Source organism: Equus quagga, chromosome 7 (genome assembly GCF_021613505.1).
Source record: "Equus quagga isolate Etosha38 chromosome 7, UCLA_HA_Equagga_1.0, whole genome shotgun sequence".
Classification (NCBI taxonomy): Eukaryota; Metazoa; Chordata; class Mammalia; order Perissodactyla; family Equidae; genus Equus; species Equus quagga.
The window spans coordinates 19,140,999-19,161,104 of record NC_060273.1 but is presented as its reverse complement, the minus strand read 5'-3'; the positions used below and the strand labels follow the sequence as shown (position 1 = coordinate 19,161,104).

At 42.8% G+C, this 20,106-nt stretch overlaps 1 protein-coding gene across 2 annotated transcripts in view; it reads right to left on the bottom strand.

Annotated features, from left to right (window-relative positions):
- Positions 1-20,106, bottom strand: part of SLC5A11 (solute carrier family 5 member 11) — a 54,162-nt gene that overhangs the window by 21,629 nt on the left and 12,427 nt on the right. Inside the window, exons 4-8 of one of the 2 annotated variants that reach the window (XM_046665555.1) lie at positions 17,330-17,434; positions 16,056-16,115; positions 8,897-9,001; positions 7,526-7,631; positions 4,589-4,669 (exon numbers count right to left, since the gene is read on the bottom strand). In XM_046665555.1, coding sequence (XP_046521511.1) covers positions 4,589-4,669; positions 7,526-7,631; positions 8,897-9,001; positions 16,056-16,115; positions 17,330-17,434 — 457 coding nt within the window. The remainder of the gene's footprint in view (positions 1-4,588; positions 4,670-7,525; positions 7,632-8,896; positions 9,002-16,055; positions 16,116-17,329; positions 17,435-20,106) is intronic. The other variant, XM_046665556.1, reaches the window with a different exon arrangement.

Genomic DNA, 20,106 nt, shown 5'->3' with positions numbered 1-20,106 from the left:
GGCAGTAAGACATACGAATATCTGTTTCAATTTTTATATTTCTTCTTCATGATGTTTGTCTTACTTGTTTGATGGCCCCAAACTATCCAAAATTAACGGAATTAAACTATAATTCCAAAAAATCTCAGAGAATCCCAAGCAAAATAAATACATTCTTGTCTAGCTATATCATATTAAAACTGCTGAAAATCAAAAATAAAGAAAATATCTTGGGGCTGGCCCCGTGGCCAAGTAGTTAAGTTTGCGCGCTCCACTGCGGGCGGCCCAGTGTTTCATCAGTTTGAATCCTGGGTGCAGACATGGCACTGCTCATCGAGCCACGCTGGGGCGACGTCCCACCTGCCACAACTAGAAGGACCCACAACAAAGAATATACAACTATGTACTGGGGGGCTTTGGGGAGAAAAAGGAAAAAAATAAAATCTTTAAAAAAAAAAAAAGAAAATATCTTGAGAGCAGACAAAGAAAGCAGAGAGGAACCCGTATTACACAGAAAGGAACAAACATAAGAAGTGCAGCAGACTTCTCACAAAAACGATGCAAGCCAGCAGACAGTAGAGTGACATCTTTAAAGTGCTGGAAAATAAACATAACAACCTAGAATATTATACCCAGTGAAAATATTTTTCAAAAATGAACAAGAAATAGAGATGTTTTCAGAAAAACAAAAATTGAGAGTTCATTACCAGAAGACCTAAATGACAAGAAATAAAAAAATGAAGATATGTGCAGATGATTAAATGAAAGTTAATATAAAAGACCTTTTCTTCATTTTAATCACTCTAAAAGATAATAGAATGTCTAAAGCAAAACTTGTAGCAGTGTATTGAGCTTTATAGCATACGTAAATGTATGGCAGCCAGAGTACAAAAGAGAGGAGGGAGTATTTGGGAGTGTCATATTGTAAGGTGCTTAGACTGTCAATGAAGCGGTATATATGATTTGAAGGTAGACTGAGATGAATGTTGCAAACCCTAGGGCCAGCACTAAAATAATTTTTAAGAGAAAAATGGAACCAGAGGATAAATGGAACAAATAGACAACAACTGACAAGACAACAGATTTTAATCCAACCCTATCAATAATTACATAAATGTAACTGATCTAAGGACACAAATTAAAAGATAGAGATTGTCAGATTAGATTCAAAAAGCAAGACCCAACTACATGATGTCTTCAAGAGACCTACTTCAAATATAAAGACATAGATAGGTTAAAAGTAAAAGGGCAGAAAAATATATACCATTCAAACACTAATCAAGAGAATGCTTAATATCAGACCAAGTGTACTATAGAACAAAGAATACTACCAGGGATAAAGAGGGACATCACATAGTGATAAAGGAGTCAATTTACCAAGAACATATAACAATCCTAAATGTGTATTCACTTAACAACAGAGCTTACAAACACGTGATGCAAAAACTAATAGAACTAAAAAGAGAAATAGACAAATCAATAATTATAATTAGAGACTTCAACACCCCTTTTTTAGTAATTGATTGAAAAAATAGATGAAGAAATTTTATTATTAAAGATAAAGAAGAATTGGACAATACTATCAACCAATTTGACCTAATTGACATTTATAAAACTCTACAGCCAACAGTGGCAGAATACATATTCTTCTCAAGTATACATGGAATGTTCATCAAGATAGGCACTATTTGGGACCATAAAACAAACCTCAATGAGTTCCTAAGAAACAAAATCATACAAAATATATTCTATGACTGTAATGGAATTAAACTAAAAATCAATAACAGAAATACATCTGAAAAATCTCCAAATATTTGAAAATTAATTGTTTCTGTTTGCTGATGACATGAGATTCCATATAGAAAACCCTGAAGACTCCGCCAAAAACTTTTAGGACTAATAAACAAATTTAGTAAGGTTGCAGGATACAAAATCAATATACAAAAATCAATTGCATTTCTATATACTAACAACAAACAACTGGAAAGAGAAATTAAGAAAACAATCCCATTTACAGTTGCATCAAAAAGAATAAAATATTTAAGAATAAATTTAACCAAGGAAGTGAAAGATCTGTACACTGTAAGCTATAAAACATTGATGAAATAAATTGAAGAAGACACAAATAAATGTACAGATATTCTGCACTCATGCACTGGAAGAATGATTACTGTTAAAACGTCCGTACTGCCCAATGCAACCTACAGATTGAATGCAATCCTTATCAAATTTCCAATGACATTTTTTAACAGAAAAAGAAAAAACAATCCTAAAATTCATATGGAACCATGAAAGATCCCAAAGAGCCAAAGCAGTATTGAGAAAGAAGAATAAAGCTAGAGGCATCACACTTCCTGATTTCACACAATATTACAAAGCTAGAGTAATCAAAACGGTATGATATTGGCATAAAAACAGACACCGAGATCAGTGGAACAGAATTGAGAGCACAGGAAGAAACCCACACATATATGGTGAATTAATTTTCCACATGTGAAAACCTACAGATACCTTGGGAGAAAGTCTACTAGATATAGCAGATTGATGAAGATTATTGAGGGTCGACCTGTAATCTCTCTCCTGACTGATGGCAATGAGTTAAATAATGGAACTTCCACATTGAGACCACATACTTTTTTTTTTTTTTTAAGATTTTTTATTTTTTTCCTTTTTCTCCCCAAAGCCCCCCGGTACATAGCTGTACACTCTTAGCTGTGGGTCCTTCTAGCTGTGGCATGTGGGACGCTGCCCCAGCGTGGCTCGATGAACAGTGCCATGTCCGCGCCCAGGATCCAAACCAACGAAACACTGGGCCACCTGCAGCAGAGCGTGCAAACCCAACAACTCGGCCACGGGGCCAGGCCCTAGACCCCATACTTTTATGGAGAAAGATCTAGACTTTCAGCTAAGTATAACAGACCATGTGAAGATCTACCTTTTGATATCTCTTGCCTCTGAAATCTTACCTCTGAAAGTGTTATGAGTCATTCGTGCTCACTGGGAGGTTCAAAGTTTTGCTATTTATGATAGCCAGCACACCAAACATTTATCTAGTCAGACTGGATATCTGTCCTCCATATATTTATTACTCATTTGTACTTCCTCTTTGTATATACCAGTGAAGTTTTTCTTCTTCATAAGCGTCCAAAACATGTCTTGTTAATTATAAGCAATTTTGGTTGCTGTTTGTATTGTGAAACTAATTCATTATTCCATGTTTATTTCTTTGAATTTTTGTTTCAAAGATAAAAGTAACACATAAAAAAAATTCAGACTGTGCAGAAAGACACAATATTAAGGTAAAATTCTTGCCTATACTCACTTTGACACCTGCTCGTAGACTCTTCCTACAAAGGTTATTACCGGGTGGTCTCCCCACTATTATTACCAGGCAGTATGGTTAAAGGTATGAGGTCTGAAGTCAGTCTGCCTGGGCTTGAGCCCTAGCTTTGTGACCTTGGGCAAATTGTTTAACAGTTGGTGCCCAAGTTTTCTTATCCAAAAAAGAAAGTGACAATAATACCAATATCGTTGGCTTGTTATGAGCATTAAATGAGAAAGTACATCTGGATCACACATGTTTTAATAGTTATTAATTTTTTTAACTTTTTCCTTTGAGGTCATTTTAGACATACAGAAGAGTTGTAAAAATAGGACAGGGACTTCCCACACACCCTTCACCTAACGTTGTTATCTTACGTGACCACAGCACAGTCATCAAAACTAAGAAATGCACCTTGGTGTGTTACTATTAACCATATTATGGACTGTTCAGATTTCACCAATAATGCTCTTTTTCTCTTCTGGGATCCAACCCAAGATCCCACTTTGCATTTATCTGTGTCTCCTTTAGTTCCTTCCACTCTGCAATAGTTCCTTGGTCTTCTTTATTTTTCATGCCCTGACACCTTTGAAAGAATACTGGTTAGATGTTTTGCAAAATGTCCCTCAATTTGGGTTTGTCTGATATTTACTCACAATTAAATTGAGGTTATTTATTTTTGCCAAGGATGGCACAGAGGTGATGTTGTGTCCCTCTCAGTGCATCGTATCGGGAGCTACATGATATCAAGATGTCTTATAACTGGTGATATTAACTTTGATGCTTAATTCCAGTGGTGTGGGCCAGGTTTCTCCACTGTAAAGTGACCATATTTCCCTTTGTAATTAATAAATATTTTGGACGTGATACTTTGTGACCATAAAATATCCTATTTCTTCATAAACTTTTCACCTGCTAACTTTGGCATTTATCATCGGATCTTGCCTGCAGCAATTATTACTGTGACATTATAATGGTGGTACTCTATTTCTCTGACTCCATCTGAATTTATTAATTGGAATTCTTCTGTAAGGACGAATTTTCCCTTTGCCTCCTTCTATTTATTTACTCAATCATTTATCCAGATCAATATAGAAAGAGCTATTAATTTTTACTTAAAAGACAGTAAGTTTCCATGCTAAGCACAGTTCTCTTCCAGCTAAAATAACCATGCCTCAAGCAGAAATGCCCAAGTAATATGCTTTTGACAGCTGGGTTTGCTGATCCCAGTGAGGAGAGCGGATGTCTGTGCTGTCATCCACCCAAGTGACCGGGGACCCCACTTACTGTAGCCCATCAGAGTGAGCGCTCCTGTAAGCATGATCAAGGTCTGCAGAGCATCCGTGTAGATTACAGCAGCCAGGCCACCTGGTGGGGGAGATGAGCATTGAGGTGAGGGTCAGGCACTCTGATGGATAAGAGCTCCTTGTAGTTGCAGAGGGAACCTGGAAGTTCAAGACCTGACTGTGGAGATTTCTTAGTATGGATTGTTTGCAAACATGGCCACAATATCTCCTGCCTGTGTGCGTGCCCATTGCGCACCGTGGCTTTGCTCTGCCTTTCAGGTTGTGAAGTCGATTTCTCTACCTCTTAAATATGGGCTTGCCCCTATGACTTGCTTTGACCCACAGAACATGGTGGAAATGATATCACGAAACTCCAAGCCTAAGCCTCGAGATCACCATTCCTGATAGAGGACAATGGCCCACATGGAGGGAAAGCCCAGCTGACCCAAGCTAACGTCCAGCCACCTGACTGAGGCCATCTTGTTCCAGCCAGCTGTTCCACGTGCCATCTGACTACTTCAACAGCCCGGTGAGGCCAACAGAACAACCATCCAGGAAACACATGGCATAAATTGTGGGGAGCAATAAACCATCGTTGTTTTAATTTCCTAAATTTGTGAGTGGTCTGTTACACAGTAATTTCTAACTGATATAGGAAGTGATGCTTGGGCCATAGTCCCCAAGCTCTGAACAACTTTATTTTTAACATTGGAAAAAGGATGTGAGTACCAGGTATTCAGGGCCCTAATAGGCTTCCCAAACAGGAGCATGGTGGTTGCTCTCAGTGGAGTCTTGTTGGTTTTGCTGCCTGGAAAAATCTTTGTAATGACAATAATGGTAGCAAATCTATTGGCATCTAGATAGAGCAATCTTTCCAGTCTCTTCCCTATACCTCCCTCTTGGGCTGGCCCGGTGGCACAGTGGTTAAGTTTGCACGTTCTGCCTCAGTGGCCCAGGGTTCGCTGGTTCAGATCCCGGGTAAGGACATATGCACCGCTTGGCAAGCCATGCTGTGGCAGGTATCCCACATATAAAGTAGAGGAAGATGGGCATGAATGTCAGCTCAAGGCCAGTCTTCCTCAGCAAAAAAGAGGAGGGTTGGCAGCAGATATTAGCTCAGGGCTAATGTTAGCTCAGGGCAAATCTTCCTCAAAAAAAAAAAAAAAAAAAAAAAAAACCTATTCCTTCCTCCTTCCCAAGAGGGGAAGGGGGCAATTATCTGATATAAACATACTTACTAGTGGGCAAAGTCACTGTTTGATAAAAAACCATGCCCATGGGTGTGGTGTTCTATGATTCCTCCTTCCTTGCCAGGAGGAATAGGGCCCTGTCACAAATCAGGAGAAACCCAGCCTAGAATCTGGTCCCAGTTCTTTGCTGTCCTCCCCTGCAATCAGCCTGAGTGTGGTGAGATCCTGGAGTTTGGTACCCCTGAAACCCACCATCATTTCTACACTGACGTTTATTATTTACCATGTGCCAGGCACTGTGCTTAGTGTTTTCTTCAATCATTCACCAAATATCTGGTGAGCACCCTGCCCAGTTCCACATGGCCTGGATGCAGAGGCAAACAAAACGGCACGCTTCCTGTCCTCACAGAGCCCACAGTCATGGTGGAGACAGACCCCCATACAAGGAAACACAAAGATAAACTGGCAACGCGACCAGCCCTTCCCTTTCTCTCGAGCTCCAGGCACGTGGCGTCTATTAGTACTGAAAACTCAGCCAAGATATTTATGCCAAAGATCTTGGGCCTTTGCATTTGTCAGATTTGGTCCCTTTTCTGTTTAGATTCCCCAGTGGTGTTTCACAGCACTTAGGACTAAATCCAGGCTCATTTTATCTCCTTCGAGGCTCTGGGCCCCGCTCCTTTCTCCACTCCTTTCTCCTACCCGAGGGCTGCTGCACAGCACGATGCCGGGGGCTCCACTCTTACTCTGGTTTGTGTGAGTGGCTCCCCTGGAGTTGGGCAGGACTCAACCTGAACAACCACTTGCTCGCTCAGCTTCAGCCACACTGATCGCCTTGCTGTTCCTCAAACAAGCCAACCAGCTTCTCATCTTGGAGTCTTTACACTTGTCCGTCCCTGTGCCTGGAATTCTCTTCCGTGGAACTTCTCACTAGTATTTTCTTCATATCATTTAAATCTGGTTCAAATATCACCTTAGAGAGGCCTTACCTGAACACTCTATGGAAAAGAAATCCTTCCTCCCTTACTGCCCGTCTTGCCTTGCTTGATTTTCCTTCACAGCACTTATCAGGTTATAATAAAATACCTTAACATTATTTATTTGTTTCCTTGTTCATCGTCTGTCTCCCCATCCCCAGTAGAATGTAAGTTCCTCTGGGGTAAAGATTTTCTGTCTTGTGTACTGCTGTACCCCAATGCCTAGCATGATGCCTGGCTTACCGTAGGTGATATATATCTATACATATTTGTGGAGTGCATTATATTAGACCAAGAGGAGGCAGAGAAGGGTGGAAGTGGAGCAGGAGAGAAGAAGTTGAATATTCAAAACCAGATACTTGTCAAGGCCCTTCTATGTGCCAGTCACTCTTCTAGGATGCAAGTCTGAGGGGGAAAGATGAGGCTGCCTGACCTCAGACTCCAGGATTACGGTGATTTACGATCTAGCTTTACAGAGTGCATGTGAATACACACGCTCAGCACTTAGGAGGGTCTCAATGAATAGGTCTTGAGTAGATAAATGGAAAATAGTTGGTGCAGGTACTTTTTAAAATTCTCCTTCTTATCAACCAACCATCTTTCTTTGGACAATGGCCAAGAGAAATCATATTATCTGGGGTCACGGATTGAGGTTTAATGAATAAGTGGTCTTAACACTCTGGAACATCAGAAGCTGGGCCAGGAAAAGATGGGGTGGTCCACAGCCCCTGCCCACCACCTCTCCCAGTATCACCCCTTGTTCAGCCATACCTGCAATAGTGTATAGAGCTGTGACAGCCAACAGCCCAACTATGGCCAGATACAGATCCAGGTGCAAAGACTGCTGAATAAAGATAGCGCCTGCATACATGTCCACCTATAGAGACACAAGGTTGATGGGTAAACGATGAACGAATGAACGGACATTGGTAGCACAGGTTCCCTGAGATCAGGCCCTGGCCTAGAGCTGGCAGACACAGAAGAGTCATATACTGTCCTTTATTCATCTAATCTATCTCTTCCCATATCAGGGGTCTCAGACTGGAGCCTTGTGGGCAATTGTGTCTGAGACCCCTCCCCTGGCTGATACATAGACTTCATCAATGGTCTTCCTTCTGCTACTCTTCGTCTTCTTACACTCCATCCTCTACACTACAACCTCTGCTACATACATCATGATCATATCATCCTTCTCCTCCCCATTAAAACTCTTCAATGGCTCCCTATTGCCCCCAAGATAATGTCTAAATAAATAAGTTAGAGTTGCATGCCAGGCCCTCCATGATCTGCCTGCCACTTGGCCTCATTCCCTTTACACACTTCACATTCCCAGGCCTCCGGGCACCCTGAAATACTTCCTGTTTCCCCAACCAGTCATGATCATCCGTGCCGCCAAGGGTTACTTGTTCTAGTCCATCTGTCTGGAATGCCATCCCCCTTTGTCTAACTGGAAAACTCCTCCTCAGATGCAACTGCCTTTGTGAAGCTTCCCCACATCTATAGCTAGAGAGTTCTGAAAGGACGTTTTCCTTCCACGTCTGTCTCTCGCGTCTGCAGCTGGCATAGAGTCAGTTATTGTTGTTCAGATTGAATGGAGTTCCTCTGCCCGCCTCTCCTCCCTCTCACACAGGACAAGCTCTCCCCCAGCTCCAGCCAGAAGAGAAGACAACATCTGCACGAGGCAGGCCAGCTGAGCAACAACGTGCCTGGAGGTTGCAATGCGTCTGCTCTTGGCCACTTTCCAGGAGATCTGCCCATCTAAAGGTCAGGGTAGGGCAGCCCAATGGGCCATCAGCACATCTGATTAACAGCTGATTACTGCCTGACCCCAGGATGAAGGCAACAGCCCCACCCAAAGGTTGGCAGGGCTCTCGGAGTCCATTCAGTAACCTGCATCACCCTGAGTTGTTGTCAGAGAAGCTTCAGCAGGAGTTGGGGCGGGGAGTCCTGCCTTCCTCCTTTCCTCCCGACTTTCTCTGTCCATGCTTACCCTCTCCCCCCGCCCTTTCCAGCTTCCTCTAATCTCCCTGAAGCCCCAAGAGGAGGAGAAAGTGGTTGGGGAAGAGACACCCCCAGCAATGGGCTGTAACTGATCTGCTCCCCATGCTGCGGGAATGTGGCCGGGCCCTGTCCCTGCCTTACCGAGATCTTCGTGAAGATGTAGATAAACAGGTAAAGCACAGCCAGGATGATGGGGATCCTGTTGCCGCCAAAGCGTTTCCTTAGGTATTCTGGCATCGTGGTGACCTGGGGGCCAGAGCTGAGCTTTCACCACCCAGCTGATGTCAGGCACATGGCCTCAGGGCACCAGCCCATCCACCTCCGCCCCTCTCCTCCCCAAACTCAGAAGCACAGACAGTCTTCTTGGGATTCTCAACGGGAGACTTAAGAAGGGAGGAGAAAATGGAGACAAAGGGGTGTGGAGGAATTGGGGTTCTGTGCAAGGGTATGTACCCAACTAGCACATATCCCAAACACAAGGCATTCGTGCACCCCCATCTCAATCTTTGCTTTCTCCCATATGATTAATTACTTAATGTTTTTCTTTAAACCAACTCATGTTTATATTTAAATAAATTTATCTAAAAAGAAAACTTCAAATCACCACTGTAAATGGAAAATCAATCCTAAATTTAAGGGAGGCAGCAAAAATAAACACACAGATAATAAAACAATTCATTTGTTCCCTAATCTTTTCTGGCAACTTACTGTTGCATACCAAAGACTCTGGGCCCAGAGCCTGCTCATTCTTTTTTTTTTTTTTTCTTACAAAAAAGAGTTATTGGAGAAGTGTTGGACAGGTGTTAAAGGCACACTAGCACCAACACGAGACTTTCCCCCTGAGTTCATGGAACCACTGAAAGATCATGGAAAAGGAAATAACTTTACAACGTGATTCGGTGTCATTGGCCTCACGTCTACCACCTAAAATCATCTCAAGGATCTCCATGTTTGTCCATATCCCAAACCTGGGGGAAATTGTTCTACTGTAAACCTTTAGCCAGGTTACCTGGAAAAGCGGGGAATTCTAGTAGCAAAATGTGCAGGCTCCAGAGACGCAGAGAGACCAGAGACCTCCTTCACCAGGGAGACCCTGAATTATGGCAGTTCCCTCATGCTCTGCGGTGAACGGTCCAAAGCTGGCTGTCATTACGATACGGGACATCATCCCAGGGACTGGGCCATGCTGCTGAAAACCATTACTTGGGTGGCACTCTTCTCATGGTTTGGTGTGTTCTTTCCCAATCTCCTCACCCTCACCATACCCCCAGACTTGCGGTTGAGATAATGCCATGTCTAGACTCTGGGAACCTCCAACCAACAACTGTTCTCCCATGAAGTACTAGGTCTTGGGTGGGGAAGGAAAGAGTAAGGGTGATATTTGAGAAATGTTTGCAGCCTCTCCTCCAAGCTGTGGCTGCTTGGGTGTCCCCAAGTCTAACCCAAGGAGGTACCCAACCATGAGCTGATGAATGGCAAACCATCCATTCCAAGGTCAGATTGTGAAGGCAGAAGAAGCTGGAAGGGGAGACTGAGAGAGACTAGATGGCCAGACTTAATTCAGGAATAGTAAATTGTTAATGGTAGAATCTGGATATTTAAGAACATAAGGGTGTCCAGTGTAAAATTATTTCAGCTTTGACATATGCTTGAAATTTTTTTCATAATAAAAAAATTGGCCAAAATAGTGAGCTCCAGGAATAAATGGACATTTTAAAACACGCATATAGGGCTGGCCCTGTGGCCAAGTGGTTAAGTTCGCGCGCTCCGCTGCAGGCGGCCCAGTGTTTCATTGGTTCGAATCCTGGGCGCGGACGTGGCACTGCTCATCAAACCACGCTGAGGCAGCGTCCCACATGCCACAACTAGAAGGACCCACAACAAAGAATATACAACTATGTACCGGGGGGCTTTGGGGAGAAAAAGGAAAATAATAAAATCTTTAAAAATAAATAAATAAAACACACATATAGAATAAAGCTTCTCTTTCCTCCCCCACTCTCCAAAAGTGCAGTTTGGGATTCTGACCCTCATGAAAGTCTTGCCTCAACCTTCTGATTTGCTGCAAGGCAAACACAGCAGGATTGTTCAGAAGTACATTGTCCTGAACTCTGACATTCTATCAGGGAACAACGCGTGGAGAAATTCAACCAAACCATATTGAATGGACACACTCTTGGTGATTATGAGAGCTAATTAGAGAGAGCGCATGAGAGCCTCAGCCCATTCAGATAAGTGGACTGAGGAAGCTGCTCCACTATCTTATCTGTGAATGACAACCACCAGCTGGTCTCGTTTGGGAGCTAGACTCCCATCATTGGCTGACAGCCTTTATTATCAATCAACTTTTGTTTCAATCTAGAGAGAGCAATACAGTCTCCACACTCAGGAAGTTTCTAATCAGCTAAGAAAGGAAGGAAGGATGAAAGTCATTGGAAGGCAAGCAGCATCGGTATCTAGAAATCAAACTCTGCGGAGAAATGTGAAGCTAGCTGACAGATGGGAGGCAGAGGCTAGGCTGCTCATTGTAAAGTAGCTAAGAAGGCAATTTGCCAGAAAGCAAGGGTGAGAAACACAGAGGCTGAGACGTGAGGAATGACTGGCTGTTAACACAGGAACCAGTCTCTGGTGAGGCTGGATGAATGTTAACAGGAAATAAATGCAGCAAATTACAGCTGCCCTGGGAGAGAACCACCCTGGTTCCTTGCTATTTGGGGCTCCTCATTCCCTCACATATTCATCTCCTGGGCGTGGAGGGTGGCAACGGGACTCTAGCGTCTGTGTACTCTCCCCCGAATCACATCCAGACTGTCTCACTCCATTGTCATGTAAAATCTCTCCCTCTTCCTCAGAAACCCATGCCATCCAGCTATACCCACTCCTGCACCCCCACAACCCTCCACAGATCCTTGCCAATGAGGGTTTCAGCTCCTTTGCTGTCTTCCTCTCTTTCTATACTTTCCCCCAATCTGGAAGCAGCTTCAAGGACAGTGCAGACACACATGTGACACCTCGCACACTATCTTAGTTTGCTCAGCCCCAACAACAGTTGGGCATTTCCACTTCAGCAACCCATTTCTCTGACCAACACCTGAACCTTGTCATGTCCAGGACCCCATTTACCTCTGATACTCAAAATTTTCATCAGTGCAACTCTCTCATTTGCTAACTCTGATGACTCCTGCTTTGGAACTTGACCAAAACTTTCCAGTCCCTAACTGGTACCTCTTCTTTCAGGTGTCAACTCATTCCTCATGTCATTTCCTTCTGAATTCATGTAAGACTCTGCTATTGAGTCATTTCAACAAATATTTAGAGGCCGGTCCCATGGCCGAGTGGTTAAGTTTGTGTGCTCAGCTCCGGCGACCCAGGGTTCAGATCCTGGGCGGGGACATGGCACTGCTCTTTAGGCCGTGTTGAAGAGGTGTCCCACGTGCCACAACTAGAAGGACCCACAACTAAAATATACAACTATGTACTGGGGGGATTTGGGGAGAAAAAAGCAGGGAAAAAAAAAAAGGGAAGAAGAAGATTAGCAACAGCTGTTAGCTCAGGTGCCAATCTTTAAGAACCCCCCCCACAAATATTCATTGAGCACCTACTATGTGCCAGGCACTATTGTAGACACTGGGAGAAAACAGATATGGTTCCCGCCCTCCTGGAGCCCACAGTCTAGTGGGAGAGACACACAGTCTAGTGCAGTGGCTCTCAACTGAGGAAGAGTTTGCAGCTCCCAAGGGAACATTTGACAAAGTCTGGAGACATTTTGGTGGCCACAATTTGGGAGGTGCTACTGGCGTCTAGTGGGTAGAGACCAGAGATACTGCAAACATCCTACAATGCACAGAACACCCCCCACACACAGACACATACAACAAAGAATTATCCCACCCAAAAGGCCACTACCCCTGAGGCTGAGAAAGCTGGTATGGTGGGAGAGGCACACAGTCTAACAGGAGAGACACATTAATTTAATAATTACACGAGCAAATGCAAAACAGCAACTATGGCAAACACAATGAAGCAGGAAATTTAGCCTAATCAGAGAGGTCAGAAAGGGCCAGAAGGAATTGTTGCTTGAAGTAGGATTTGGAAGACGAACAGGAGTTGATGGAACCGTGAAGGAAAAGGAAAACCTTCCAGCAAGAGGGGAAAGCATTGTAATGGTCCAGGGAGGTGGAGAGCCTGGTGAGCAGGAGGAACTGCTAGAACAGTGCATTGCATACGGTTGGCAATCAGCTAAAAAATGTTTCTTCTATGAATGCATAAGTGAATGAACTGAGGGAAGAACACTGTGGATGGAGAGTAGGGTGGGTCCCTAAGAAGTATCATTTATTTTCCATATTCATAAGAGAAATTGGTCTGTAATTTTCTTGTTAGGTAATATTAACATTATCCTGTTCTCAAAATATGATGGACAAAAATCAATTCTAGGTAGACAATTGACTTAAATGTGAAACATTCTTGAAGATATGGAGAATATCTTTATGACCTTGGAATAGGAAAAAAAATTTATAATCAAGATATAAAAAGCAGTAACCATTAAGGAAAAGTGATAAAGGTGACTATTAATTGAATTAAACTAAATTTAATTGAATTAAATTAAACTAAATTAAAATTGAGATCTGTTTATCAAAAAACAACATTAAGAAAGTGAAAAGAAAAGACACAGAATAGAAAAAAAAGATATTTGCAATACATAGAACAACCCTAAGCACCTGTTTCCAGAATATATAGAGAATTTCTACAAATCAGCCAGCCCCGGTGGCCTAGTGGTTAGATTTGGCACACTCTGCTTCAGCTGCCCAGGTTTGGTTCCTGGGCACAGACCTACACTGCTCATCTGTCAGCTGCTATGCTGTGGCAGTGGCTCATATACAAAAAGAGGAAGGTTGGCAGCAGATGTTAGCTCAGGGTGAATCTTCCTCAGCAACAAAGGAAAAGGAAAAAAAAAAGAACTTCTACAAATCAACAAGAAGAAGCTATATAACCTAATAGAAAAGTTGGCAAGAGTCCTAGGCAAGTTACTTCTCAAAAGAGGAAATCCAAGTGGCCAAAAAACATATAAACAGAATTGCCAATTGAAAGCACAGTGAGATACCACTACACACCCACTAGATTAGCAAGAACTTTAAAGTTGGAAAATACCAAGTGTTGACAAGGATGTGGAGCAATAGAGCAAAGAGAATTTGCATACACATCTGGTGGGAGTATAAATTGATAGAACTACTCTGGGAAAAAGCTTGGCAGTATCTAGTAAAGCCAGCTAAACACAGCCAAAAACCCAGCAATTCCACTTATAGGTAGATTTTCTCCATAAATGCATGTTTGTGTGCATCAGGACACTTGTATAAAAATGTCCATAGCAGCATTGTCCATCATAGCCTAACATTGGGAACAACCTAAGTGCCCAGGAAAAAAATAATGGACAGATACATTGGGGGATAGTCATTCTACACATAACTACATACCTGTGAAAAGTAACACATCAGCTCCATGCAAAAAAAGAATATGTTACCCCTGATTCCATGTGCATATAGTTCCAAAACAGTGAAGTTATTATTATTATTATTTTGCTGAGGAAGATTAGCCCTGAGCTAACATCTGTTGCCAATCTTCCTCCACTTTATATGTGGGTCACTGCCACAGCATGGCTGACAAGTGGTGTAGGTGTGTGCCCAGGATCCAAACCTGTGGAGTGCACTGAACTTAACCACTACACCATGGGGCCGGCCCCCCAAAACTATAAAATTAAATCATACTGTTTAGGTATGCTTAATTAAAACTATAAAGACAAGCAGGGAAGTGAGTTCGGTGAAAGTCAAGGAGAGAGGAAGGTGCTGGATCTGCTGAAGGCACATGGTGGGGGTTGTGATTTTTCTGTCTTGATCTGGGTGTTCATTTTACAGTAGTTTCTTAAGCTGCACATTTGTGCTTTATCACTTTTCTGTGTGTTTATTATTTCCCAATAAAAATGGATTGGGTAGTTTTTCTTTCTCAACACTCTGGGATTTATTATCTAGTATGGGCTTAATCTCTCTTTTGACTTCTTGCAAGATGTTGTCCCAAGAATGTCTACATCCAGGGAATTTTTACCGAACAATATAGCTTGGAAATCCTTTCACAACAGCATAACTCTATCAACATCATCCCTTTTCACAGCCTGATGTTCCATAGGATGGATGCCCAGCCCCCTATGGATACACACTGTGGTTGCCCTCAGGTATTTCCATGACAAATAACTCCCGCAGTCATTTCAAGTCTTCGTGCCTCTTCTCAACCTTCAGCCACAGGAGCTCTGTCCTCTCCCCCAGCAGATGACATTGTCTTCTACTTGCCCGAGAAAATGGAAACCATGAGCTGAGAACATCTGGCCCCCTACCTACGAACTAGGCTGCATCTCCACCCATAATAAACTCTCAATTTACTTACTGACACTTTGGCCCCGAGAGCCTCACCCCCAGTGCAGTATTGTTCTCACCCAGATATTTTGTCTATGTGGGAACTGGTCACAGGGGGACAGACCCAGGCGCCTCACTCACCAAAAGCCTTGCTTTTAAGACTCAGTATTATCTCCAAGTGAGATTATTCACCCCGACAGCACTGCTCCTTTATACCGATTGCACTACTTCTGGTACAAAGTGACTTTTTAAATGATTCCTCTGATCATGAAGCAGTTCTTTCCACGTTGCGTATTTTTAAAAAAGTCCAATGTTGCTTTATGAATAACCCTGTGATATTGCATGATCTTGCCCTGGGTAGCAGAACTTTTAAAACAGAATTAAGTCTAGACAATATGGGGGCAGAAAGCTGTCAGTAAGTTCAGAAATAATTTTCAAAACTCCTTTTTCAAAAAGTCCAGAGCAGTATTACTCGGTAACAAAAATTTCAACATTTCGCATCAACCAGAAATAACTCAATCATTACGGTTTTGTGTACAAAGGAAGAAAAAAATAAATGAATCCTATTTTTTTAGTTAAAAGCAGTAACATGTTAAGGCTTAAACATTTAAAAGAGACTGTGAGCTTTATATTTGTGCTTTGGCATTTAAAAACATTTTCTCGAGCCCGCGTTTCTCCCAGCCTCTGAGAGCCCTGTGTGTATCTTGAACGTTGGTTACCAGGTGGGAATTGCTAAGGGCAGGGTCCTCATTGCCTCCTCCGAGCGTCATCCATCACCAGTGCTGGGACCTCTTAGGGACTGTCCAATGCATGTCCACAGGAGGGAGGGAGGGAATGCAGGTTTGACTTTCCCAAAGGGTCTCCCCATTCCATAGCACCCCAACCGCCTTCAGACTCACCTGACCAGCAACGTAGATAGGAAGGAAGATCCAGGCCAGCATCAACACGGAAAATATGCCCTGCCCGAGAAAACAGAATCAGGACCAGCTCCCACCACGTCAAGGTGCCGATTTGGATTCCCCTCTGGACCCTAAGGTAACCTGACCTGGCTCGGCCTCTGGGTCAGTCTCTTCCTTGCTGAGTAGCTCACCCTCCCAGGCAGCCATATTTCCACGTGCAAATGGGAGAAGGGGATGAAGTAGGGGAGAGCAGAAATAGGTTTTTGTGACTCCTAGCTGAGTGTCTCCTAACCCTCACATCATCTCCCTTCATCCCATTGTGTTCCCTCCCCTCCTTGGGCAGTGCTTAAAACAAGGCTGTGAGGTCAGACAGGCCACGCTGATGACCAGCTGGTGATGCTGGAAGAGTTTACACAGGTCTCTGAGACTCATTTTTCTCACCTGCGAAATGGCCCCATGGGGTTGTTGCAAGGAAATCGATGAGATGATGCTTACTGAGTACTTACAATATGCCAGGCACTCCTCTGCACACTTTACAAACATCAATTCATTTACTCCTCACAATGACTCAGTGTGGCAAGCACCACTAGTATCTCTATTTTATACATGAGGCTCAGAAAGGTTAAGTAACTTGCCAAAGGTCACACAGCTTGTAAGTGGTAGAGCCAGGAAGCGAACCCAGGAAGTCTGGCTCTAAACTAATCAAATCCCATAATGTGATAAGGTATGTAGTGTACTTAAGTCTGTGGCATAGAGTAAGCACTTAAAAAATGTCTGTCATTTTATGACTAACAAAAATGTTAGTCATTAATAAGTATATCCCCTCCCCCACAGTGAAAATCATATCCCGAATGAGCCCTGCTACACAGGAAAGTGTGTCCAATCTCTTGGGTATCTGTGAGGGTGGCAAAATGTCAAGAACCACTGAACCACATAATTTTTGTGATGGTCGATTGACATCTAATACACAGAAATACCCTCCTGTCCCTTGATACCGTCCATCTTCTGCATCCACGAGGGAGAGATTCGGAGCCTTCTTCATGCATTTATTTGTGGGCTCACGGCCATATGGGCGGGCCCCCATCAAGAAACACAGAGAGGCCTGAGACTTGTGGATCAAACTGATTTTTGCTAACCAGGGGTGCCCTTGACGCTTCCTGTTTGTTTTTTCATAAAGCACCATTCATTGTTAAAAGTGCAGGGCATTCCCACAACTGTCCCCAGGATCTACCTATTAAGTAGAGTGAGCTGTCCGTGCCTCATGAAGTACCTACGTTAAACTCATAAGCAGTTACAGAAACACCCGTAGCAGCACCTGACCCTGCCAGGCCGACGAAGTGTCCGCTTCCAACGTTGCTGGCAAATAAGGATGCACCCACCTGTGGGGAGATGGACAAGTCAGATCTTGGAGCTAAGGTCTGGGGTACCTTCTCCCCCACCCCCAGTTCTTCCCACTCTCCAAAGGGAGCAAGATAAAGGGAGAAGTGGAGACGGCAAGGCCCTCCCTAGCCTATCTAGCACCTTTTTTCAAATTAGACAAAGACTCGCCTTCCCTGAGAATCTTTTGCTTCCGCCTATCAGAAATTGACATAATATATGCCCATCTATGATGCCTAAATGTGAATTGTGCCCCCTAGGGTGGTGCAGTGCGCAACTTGAAGTGTCTGCAGCATCCCTGGGGGAAAGGATGACAGGTATTGTAGAAAGTGCTCATGATGAGAATCAGGAAGCCTTTGTTAATCCCCAGCTCTGCTTCTAACTTAGCAAAGTAGAGAGCCCTCCTTCTGGTAGAGCTCTAAGTGGCCAAGACTGTGCTTGGTGACCCCAATCTCTGGTCTCAGTTGATTGGACCAGACAGGCCTGGGCATCTGGCCCAAACTGGGTCAATTACATTCCCTCTCCTGGCAGTCTAGAACTGGGAGACCATCTCTGCTGGTCCCTTAGACTGGGGTGTGTAACCCAGGAAGGTGTGTGTGGGGATGCGGGCGTTGAGTAGCATGTTCAGCTATGTGCTCGTCACTGGCACTGTGCTGAGAGGAAGGGGACATGCAGAAAGATGCGGATCAAGTGAGCACAGAGCAAGGGAGACAGAGAGCTAAAGACAGACAGACAGAGAAAGAACTGTCGTGAGAGGGCTGCCGTGCCTCCTATGACTTTCTAGTCTCTGGTTTTCATCCAGTTCTATTCCATTGATCTATCCTAATGCCAGCATCACACTCTCTTGATTACTATAGTTTCGTAGTAAGTTTTGAAATCAAGAAGTGTGAGTCCTCCAACTTTGTTCTACTTTTTCAAGATTCTTTTGGCTATTCTGGGTCCTTTGCATTTCTACATGAATTTTAGGATCAGCGTGTCAATTTGTGCAAAAAAAAAAAAGGCAGCAGAAATTTGGATAGGAATTGTGTTGAATCTATAGATCAATTTGGGGAGTATTGCCATCTTAACAATATTAAGTCTTTGAATCCATGAACACAGGATGTCGTCCCAATTTTTAGTCCTTTTTCTTCAAATGGTGTTTTCAGTGTATATGTTGCAATTCTTTTGTCAAATTTACTAAGTATTTTATTATTTTGATGCTATTGTAAATGGAATTGTTTCTTAATTTTATTTTCAAATTTTTCTTTGCTAATATATTAAGATGTTAATCTTTTATATTGCTTTTTTTTTTTTAAAAGATTTTATTTTTTCCTTTTTCTCCCCAAAGCCCCCCGGTACATAGTTGTGTATTCTTCGTTGTGGGTCCTTCTAGTTGTGGCATGTGGGACGCCGCCCCAGCGTGGTCCGATGAGCAGTGCCATGTCCGCGCCCAGGATTCGAACCAACGAAACACTGGGCCGCCTGCAGCGGAGCGCGCGAACTCAACCACTCGGCCACGGGGCCAGCCCCTTTTATATTGCTTTTTTATGTTTCTCTTATATTCTGCAAACTTACTGAACTCATTTATTAGCTCTGGTATTTTTTTCCAGGTTACTTAGAATTCTCTAGATAAAAGATCATGTTGTCTGCAAATAGAGATAGCGTTATTTTTTCCTCTTCACTTTGGATGACTTTTACTTCATTTTCTTCACAGTTTCCCTGTCTAGAACCTCGAGTAAAATGGTGAATAGAAATGCTGAGAGGGGACATCCTTGTCTTGTTTCTGATATTGGGGGAAAGCTTTCAGGTTTTCACCACTAAGTATGATGTCACCTCTGGGGTTTTTGTAGATGCCATTTGTCAGGTTAAGAAGTTTTCCTTCTATTCCTAGTTGGTTGAGTGTTTTTATCATGAAGTGGTGTTAGATTTTATCAAACACTTTTTCTGAATGTATGCAGAATTGTATTTACGTACAGTTCCTCATTTTGCTTGAGGAAGATTGTTGCTGAGCTAACATCTGTGGCAATCTTCCTCTATTTGGTATGTGAGACACCGCCACAGCATGGCTTGATGAGCCGTACATACATCTGCACCGAGGAACTGAACCCACGAACCTTGGGCCACCGAAGCAGAGCATGTGAACTTAACCACTAAACCACTGGGCTGGCCTCTTTGTCTTTTCTTTGTAGGAAGTTTTGTGGTTACTAATTTAAGGTCTTACTTTTTATAGGTACAATTCAGGTTTTCTATTTCTATTTGAGTCTGTTTCAGTAATTTGTGTCTTTCTAAGGATTTGTCCATTTCATCTAGGTTATCTAATTTTTTGGCATACAATTATCCATAGTATTCCCTAGTAATTATTTTTATTTCTGCAAGATTGGTAATAATGTACTTTCTTTCATCCCTGATTTTTAAAATTTGAGCCCTTCTCTTTTTTCTTGGTCAACTTTGTTTCAAAGAACTAACTTTTGATTTTGTTGATTTTATCTAATGTTTTTCTATTCTGTATTTCTATTTCCCTTGTGATTTCTCCTTTGACTCATTAGTTATTTAGGAGTGTGTTGTTTGATTTCTACATATTTCTGAATTTCCCAAACTTCCTTCTGTTATTGATTTCTAATTTTATTCTATTGGCAAAACACTTTGTATGATTTTAATCATTTTGAATTTTACTTCTCCAGGGTCAGCTCGGTGG